This window comes from Chanos chanos, chromosome 6 (assembly GCF_902362185.1).
Source record: "Chanos chanos chromosome 6, fChaCha1.1, whole genome shotgun sequence".
NCBI classification, from domain to species: domain Eukaryota; kingdom Metazoa; phylum Chordata; class Actinopteri; order Gonorynchiformes; family Chanidae; genus Chanos; species Chanos chanos.
The window spans coordinates 36,360,836-36,368,905 of record NC_044500.1 but is presented as its reverse complement, the minus strand read 5'-3'; the positions used below and the strand labels follow the sequence as shown (position 1 = coordinate 36,368,905).

Here is an 8,070-nt window from a genome sequence, read left to right as displayed (position 1 = left end):
CACACAATATCGTTAGCTGGTAAAAACTGTATGATGTATGATGTTATTAGGAAATGACTGTTTTTGTATAGCCAGTATTGTATCCCCAAAATCATGTGTCCTCAGTTGGAGCCCTGTTCAGACTTACATCTTGTTTTTAGGTTGAAGATTTTTGTTTTACATAATTAGTGTCATAAGGTGCTGGAGTGAAAACCCAGAAGGGGACTGGAATCAGATGAAAGTAACGTGAGCTGTGGTTACATGGGAGCAGAATTCTGCCAATGTGTCCTCTGTGTTTCCCTCAGGCAGATAAAGCCTGTTTCATAAATCTATGAGGATAAACTTACCCACACAATCACACACACACGCACGTGTGTGTGTACATATATACACAAAATCACCGGCTTATTTTGAGAGCATGGACATTTTTTACATTTTCATCTTGAGACTTTGCAACTCTGCATATAATTACATGATATCAACATTTCTAAAAAATCATGAGCAATTAATTTCACTGATAAATCAGAAAATACTGGATTCTGAATTTTTACCCTAGCCTACTCTGTCTAGCTGTAGGAAACACATATATCAGGACAGAACAAAGCTACATGCAGTGACATTTTGAATGATACCAACTTGATCTGTGTGTCGATGCTCGCAAACAGCAGGTAGGTGCTATAAATCTGACAATGAAACCATCAATTCTCTCTCTCTCTCTATTGCATAACTGTTTTAGGGACTCATGCTTTACAGCTTTACACATTTAACACATTATTTTATTTCCTCTCCCATGTCACAACACAACATTAAAATGATCTCCACAGGAAAGGCAGGTAATCACATCACAGTTAAAATCTGTTGACTTTACAGCACAAAGTATACCAGCAGGTCTCATAATGACCAAAGGGACTGAAGAAGAACTTTCAAAAGCAAGGCTAATATCTTGAGATACATATCTCGTTCTGAATTTTTAATTGTTTTTTTTTTTTTTGTATTTGTACTGTGAACAATTAAAACTTTATTTTCCTCTTGTGGTATATATTTATTTAGATTCTACACTTTTTTACAAGGGGCTTAGAGGGTTAGCATCCTCAGCATAACTGTGAACCTGAACTCTTCACATCCACTTATGGCTTTGTCAGAGTACTATGCCCAAAATTAGCAAACGGTAATAAAAGTTAGGACCCCTATGATACCATATGATAATCACAATCAAGCGCCCAAAGTTTACACAATCAGGTTGTGCAAAACTGTTAAATTTACTACCAGAATTACTGTTGGTATAATTATAGTTATCATACATATTCCAGGTCTGAAACTACATCTTAAAAGTATCAAATTGTTTACGAAAGACAACCACAGAACTCATAGGGATGATGCTATGGTTTGTTTTCATGGGATTCACTTGTCTCTCATTTACAACATCAACTCAGTCTGTCATGAGAAATTATGCTAAATTTTTCAAATAGAGATTAGAATTTTACAGGTCAAATCTGCTAATCTGTTCACAACAACAATTTTCACCATAAACCACGGGTACGAGGAATACACAAAAATTTAGAGAAAAACAAACTTAGGTGATTTTCTTTTAGACACTCCTGATCTACAGTATGTATCCACGATGAAATTAGTCCATAACTTGCCACGTCTAGACCAATTAGCTTTTGGAGGGGAAGAGATCAGAGCGCCTGCCAGAACTGCCTTATCTGAAGGGACAAACTGATTCAGAGGAGCACAGTGAGGCAGAAAGAATTTGTGATCAAATTGAGGTCAGACTTGAGTGTTTTTCATGCCCCAGTATCTCTCTGATGGTTAATGGAGTTTGTTCAGTCTTGCATTAGCGTTGAGATGTGAAAGCCGTGTCTAATCTTATGCCTAGGTCAGTGAAAGATCAGCATATCCCCACTTTTGTCTCCCCATTGTCCTGCCTCTGAACTCACAGTCTCTCTCTCTCTCTCTCTCCCTTTCTCTCAGTCCCGCTCTCTGTTATACATGCGTAAAGCTGCAACAACAAAGGTTGAGATCTCATCATGCAGATGGAAGTGTGATTTTTTTTTTTTTTTAGTTACTCAGATAACAACTTCGCCATGAAGTTCACTGTGCAGTACACTCGAATACACGGCTAAACGTACTAGCAAGGCGATCTGTTGGATTTGATACTATCTAATGTGACAGTTTAGTATACACACATTGTATATGCCAGATCTTAAATATGATCCCTTCAGCTCAACTACATGTCCAATTATGTTTTCTCAACAAAATCTGGCAATTCATAATGACACTCTCGTGATGTGACAGCACACTGTGAAGTACCAGTAATAACTTTGTATATGTCTTCACCACTCCATATGTTTAAAGAGGGAAGTATATTATTGTAATGGGACTGAAGAGAAAATGGGCTTGGTGTTTCTCTATCAATAGAGCTAAAGTAATTAACCTCCGTTATTTTCTTTCACTGCTATTTCCTTACTCAGCATGTGAACAATGACTGGAGGGAGCAAAGACTGTGTCTGATTCACCACCAAACCACATTAAAACATGCTGAACAATGTATATTCTGCTGAGTGGCAATTTCACTCTGGCCTTTTCCCCCCCATTCCCAGAGCCCATGAGGGTCAGGCATGACTGCAAGTGTATATTTTGCATTTTACAATGTAATAAACTCCAATGCTGTGTCTGTCAATTTTCAGCCAACGGCGGTCAGCAGGCCGTGAACGTCCCGTTCCCTTTCATCTCCAGATCAGCAGAGTGTAGATTTCAGGTACAGCGTCAAATTTCAATCATGATATCATAAGAATATCTATGGTATGCAATAAGAAAAAAAAAACAAAAAACAAGATGACAGTGGAAAAAACACATCACCCCAACACTGGCCTCCAGAAAACATGCATACCAAACTTGCCACCAGCGCCATCCTGTGTGCAAGAAAGGAACTAATACAAAGTTGGTGCTTGAATCTTGAAGAATCGACAACCGCATTGGCACTATTGATACAGTAGCACCACACCAGAGAACATGTAAGCATCATTTTGTGGAACAGCAGTGTGTGTATGCTGTTGCTGTAGCCCTACTCCACCTTATTCAGCAAATATAAACTTTAGATATAAGAGAACTAGAACTAGAATCACTCATAACTCATGGGCATTTTTCACAGAAATGAGAAATGGAAAATCAAAACAACTGACTACTTGTACAAGTAAATGATTCATTCAAATGGTGGCCATTTTTCAGTGTTATGCATTATGTTCAATGCCGCATCAGATTTTATTAACACATAATAAACAAACAAACAGACTGACTGACAGACAGACAGACAGAAAAAATGACAAACAAACAAACTGTAAAACAGACTCCTGGCATAAATCCGGTCAAAGATGACATGAGAGCTCTGCTGCTTTGCAAGTGTGGATATTCTTAGATCACATCTCATGTTTGTATCATGTGCCATTACAGTTGCAGCAGGCAGGGCACATGGAAGAATGCTCCCCTAGAATGCCGTGTGCTACAGGCTGCCAACAGGTTGAAAGAAATCCTTGTTGACTAAAGGTCAAAAGTAAAACTGCTGAGAGACAGTCAGAGGCATAGCCAAAGTTGAATTAAGGTCTTTATGTTTATCCCCTAACATAACTTCAGTTCTGTGAGGGGAGGGGGAATTACCACATATATGCCCCCCCCCCCCTCCATACACACACACACACACAAACATACACACACACACTAAAAATATACACATATGTGTACATGTATACTTATAAATATATATAAAAAACATCACCAATCATGTTTTGAATTTGTGCATACAGATATACATTATAGGTGTATTTGTTCAACTGTAATACTTCTTCCTGTGATAAGATTCACAAATTCAGTGTACTGGGTATGAACTCATGGCTCCACACAGTCAGCTGTGAAATTGGGTCACAAATCCGACAAGATGCAAGTGCGCAATTCCTGGACTCAGATAAAACTGCATGCTATCTGGCTAAAGTCTCTGATAAAACTGATGGGATTACAACTATTCATAAAGTCCTCTGAAGAATAATGGCCTAGCAGAACGACTTAACTCTGAAAATCACTTCACTGATGCAAAAATATGTTAAAAATCTGAATTTTAAGTACAGCACATGTTTTTCACACAAAGTGAAAAGAGGACAATAAGCAAGAAACATGGGGAGGGGGGACCAAAACAGTCATGCTCATTAATGTTTATAGAACATGTCAACAATGTTTACTCATCTTACTGATTTTTGTGAAACATCTAATCCAGTTTTTCATTGAGAACAATTTGAAACTCATTGGGACCAGTTTGGATTAAATCTCCTCATGTAAACTGTTGAGTATTATACATGACTCTATATACAAGTAGCATGGTGTGCTTCCTTGTGCATTGGTTTTAACATTGTTACTGATTATCAGTATTAATGATTCAACAATGAGTTAATGAAATTAGCAGATGAAATGAAATCATACAGCATTTCAGTATAATTTTTTTCTCATTGAACAGAGAGGTTTTTTTTTTTTTTTTCCAAAGATGGCTAAATTGATCAAAAATACAATTAAAATAGATCTGGTGGCACCTCCCTGTGGTGGTTCATGTAAAGTGCACCATGGTATCCTCACACTCTTTTGGCACAATCAGCTTGTAATTGTGGCACTCTAGTTTATAATTGAGTCCCTGATTGTTGTCCCAGTAGTCTTTGCCTCTGCTCCAAAAGCATAGGGCAAACTCTAGGTGGGCTCCTGGTTTCAGGATAAAAGGGGGCACAGGTAGGCGAAAGCGAAAGACGTCAGATTCTGGAACAATGTCCCCGTCTCTGTGGACAGTAGTCACCCAACTTGCTTTTGAATCTCCATAACTTTTCCAGTCTGTGAATGAGTAACGTGCTATGACCTCTTTCTCAAAGGCCAAGTTTAAAACTTGGGCAGTGCCAATAATGCCCAGTTCCGAACACAGAATCTGCTCCAAACACACTTTCTGATGAGACAAGCGCTTCAGGAAGTCTGGTTGTGTTGACATATTTTCAGGGAAGCATGGCTTGAAGTAGGGTAGGGATAACTCTAAATTCTTTCCAAAGGCCAGTTCAGAGCTAATAAGAAGCCTCGTGATGACATGAGCCGGTATCCGGGGCTCCTCGCCAGCTTTGAAAAACTTCACATCTTCAAGCTCCAGCCCCAGTGAGTCAACAAAGCGGACTTGCATATGCCTGGAGGTCTTCTGGTCACCGGCAGATGGCAGAGACCGGGCACGCCTCCTCATGATAGGCTTGGGCTCCGGCTCACAAGACAGGCTTTTGTGGAGCTCCGGTCTCCTGGGGGGAGCAGGTTTTGGGCTGGGGGGTCGTATTGGAACTGGTTTCCTTTCAGGCTGAGGCTTAGGGCTGTAGATGTCTCTAACACGTATGGTCATAGATGGGCGTGAAACCTCACTCCGACCACTTATGAACTGAATAGTTGATTTAGTTTTCCCAGGATAGACTTGCTCTTCAGCTTTAGCCATATTTTAATTCAAATTAAGCAACGAGAATACTCCAAAAACGCAATTACAGATTTCTAAAAATCAGAGTTCAGGCCATAAACATCAGAGAACACTATGCTGGTTGACCGCTTCAACGTTTTTCTAATTATTTTCAGTGGGGAAGAAAAACAACCACAAAGTAATCATAATCACAGACTTCAGTGATCATAACAATAGCATGATTTATCAAACTGTCATTAGTTACCTTGCAAAACTTCTTCAGAGAGCAGGTTACCCTCCTACTAAGAGGCACTCGCGACCACTTGCAGGATTCGTAACGTTGTGTTCTGAAATCGCTTCTTCCAGAATTGCGACACCTGTGTCGTTTGACTTTGAGAGCTAAAGTTTCAAGCGATATGAAAGCGCGTTTTGTCTTCACTCTTGTAAACTCGCAAATTATTAAGCCATTAAGAAGAGCGCCACTACTTCACTGAGCTCAGTGTGCTACAGTGTTTATTAAACAACGTACAATCCAGCGTTAGGGTGGCAATGGAGGAGCGCGACCACCTCTGACATTTAAATATGGATCCCGGGGGAAGGTGTAGTTTGAATGTGTGACATGAATTATTATTAGACCGCGATGTTTCGTGGTTGGGGTCACGTCTTTCCATTTAAAAAAATATAACGATTTCATTTCAACAACAAGCAGTTCCATCTTGTTACTCACGCATGATAACGAAGTACTTCTGGCACAGTCCATACGATGGTGCAGCGGCAAAGCTTTCACCAAACACTGTACATACTACATTTCCCATACAACTACGCGTTATTTAGGCTACATGCGCTCAATAGCTGGTTCAAGGAACGATATTATTTATCGATGAATTCGCTTCGAATGAAGCCTCTATTTAAACCCTTTTGGCTTTTCAGTTAAAAAAAATAGTAGACTGTGGCTGTCCAGGTGGTATCTCATTTCAGTTAGCCGATCTGTTGATTGCTGAATCATTTATCATAGTCAAACCAAGGTTTATTGGGATAGCCATCGATGTGACAAATATAGCGTAGATTTAAGAAATTGATAACAAGGGATGTTGAATTATTGCAGTCCTATTTATTAACCAACGACAAGATTATCACATCTTTTATTTGTCAGTAGCTAAAGCGAAAAATCCTTTAAACGTGACATTTCTGATAGAGCGACACCATCGCTTATTAGATAAGCATAGGATTTATATGGGGACAATTTTGAAAGAGCGGGCTGTGACAAACAGCATCAGTAATTTTCTATGCCATGAAAAACCAAGATCTAAAGGTCCAGGACGTTCGTCGAGGTAAGAGCCGCGACGATAATATTACCGTTTATATACATATATAATTTTTTTCTTTATAATCCTTTCTGATTATGATGAATGATTTTGGGGTTTTGTCTTTTAAAAAGTGGTGCGTTGGGTTATGGGTTATTCTCATGTTCCATTTTCTAGAGTGATTGTATCTATGCAATATTTTGTGGTAAACTAAGGTTGAAAATTTTTTTACCGTTGCTCCTATTTGTTGCTTGCTGATAGCGGCAAGAAATGTACGAAGAGAACTGAGCATCCCCAGCGAGATCCAGCAAAAGACAGCATGTTTCAAGTGGAGAACGTGAGTGTTTTATTGCTTATTATTGGCGTTTGTGTGCATGTGTGTGTGTGTGTGCGCGCGCGCGCGCGTGTGTAGTATGTATAGTAGTGTGTAGTATATGCATATATAAAGCTTTAGTAACTGAAAATCACAGGTAGCCCATATGCACTTCTGTTACTTTTGTTGGCTTCTTGGATTTCATGTTGTTTTTTTTTTAATCAGTCAGTCTACCTAAATCAATGTGCTTTCAAAACTTCCGTAAATCTAATATATATTATAATGTGAAAAACAGGTGTCACAAACAAAGGGAAGGAGAACCAGAACTCAGAGGACATCAGTCACAGGCAACACCACAGTTTGGTAAGTCATGTCGAGTTAAGTCAAGTAAACTTTATTGTCATATCATCCACACACAAGTATACAATAGAAATAAATAAATGAAATAAAATTCTCCTGGAACATGGTGCAACATATAGACAGTGGCAGAGTCAGTGAGCTAACTTCATGCATCTTCTTCTTTCTATCTTGTCATACTCTGGTCTAATCTTGTTTAATTTTTTTCTAAGTGCCCCTAGACAAGTGAACCCTAAGTATCAAGTGTCTTGCACATTTGGAGTAAAGGAAAAGAACCAGAGACAGAAAAATCAGTGCAACCGTGAGAAAGATCAAAATGAAATCAGGTCAAAAAATACCTCTAACACTCCATCACTGCCATTAACCCATGTCAGGAGTCCTTCACAGGACAATACAGACAATAAGAAACAAAATGAAAACTCGGTCAGTCTGAAAAAACAGAGAGAGGATCCCACAGACAGCGACAGTGACCTCTCTGATACAGAAAAACACCCAATGCCTCCATCTACAGGCTCCCCTCCACACCTGAACCTGCGTGCTGAGGTTATTAGTCCTTGTGACTTTCAGTGCTCTCTGCCCAGAGGTCGAGGTCACAGCTATGTTAATATGAGCTATCCAGATTTCCTGCCACCGCCCTTTAACTCTTGGAATCTCAGGCAGCT

The 8,070-nt window shown here is 39.4% G+C and overlaps 1 protein-coding gene across 1 annotated transcript; it reads right to left on the bottom strand.

Annotated features, from left to right (window-relative positions):
• Window positions 1–4,570: 4,570 nt before the first annotated feature.
• Window positions 4,571–5,476, bottom strand: ppp1r3db (protein phosphatase 1, regulatory subunit 3Db). Its single transcript, XM_030778311.1, has one exon. The coding sequence runs from the start codon at window positions 5,474–5,476 to the stop codon at window positions 4,571–4,573; it is 906 nt and encodes a 301-aa protein (XP_030634171.1).
• Between the last annotated feature and the right edge of the window lie 2,594 nt (window positions 5,477–8,070).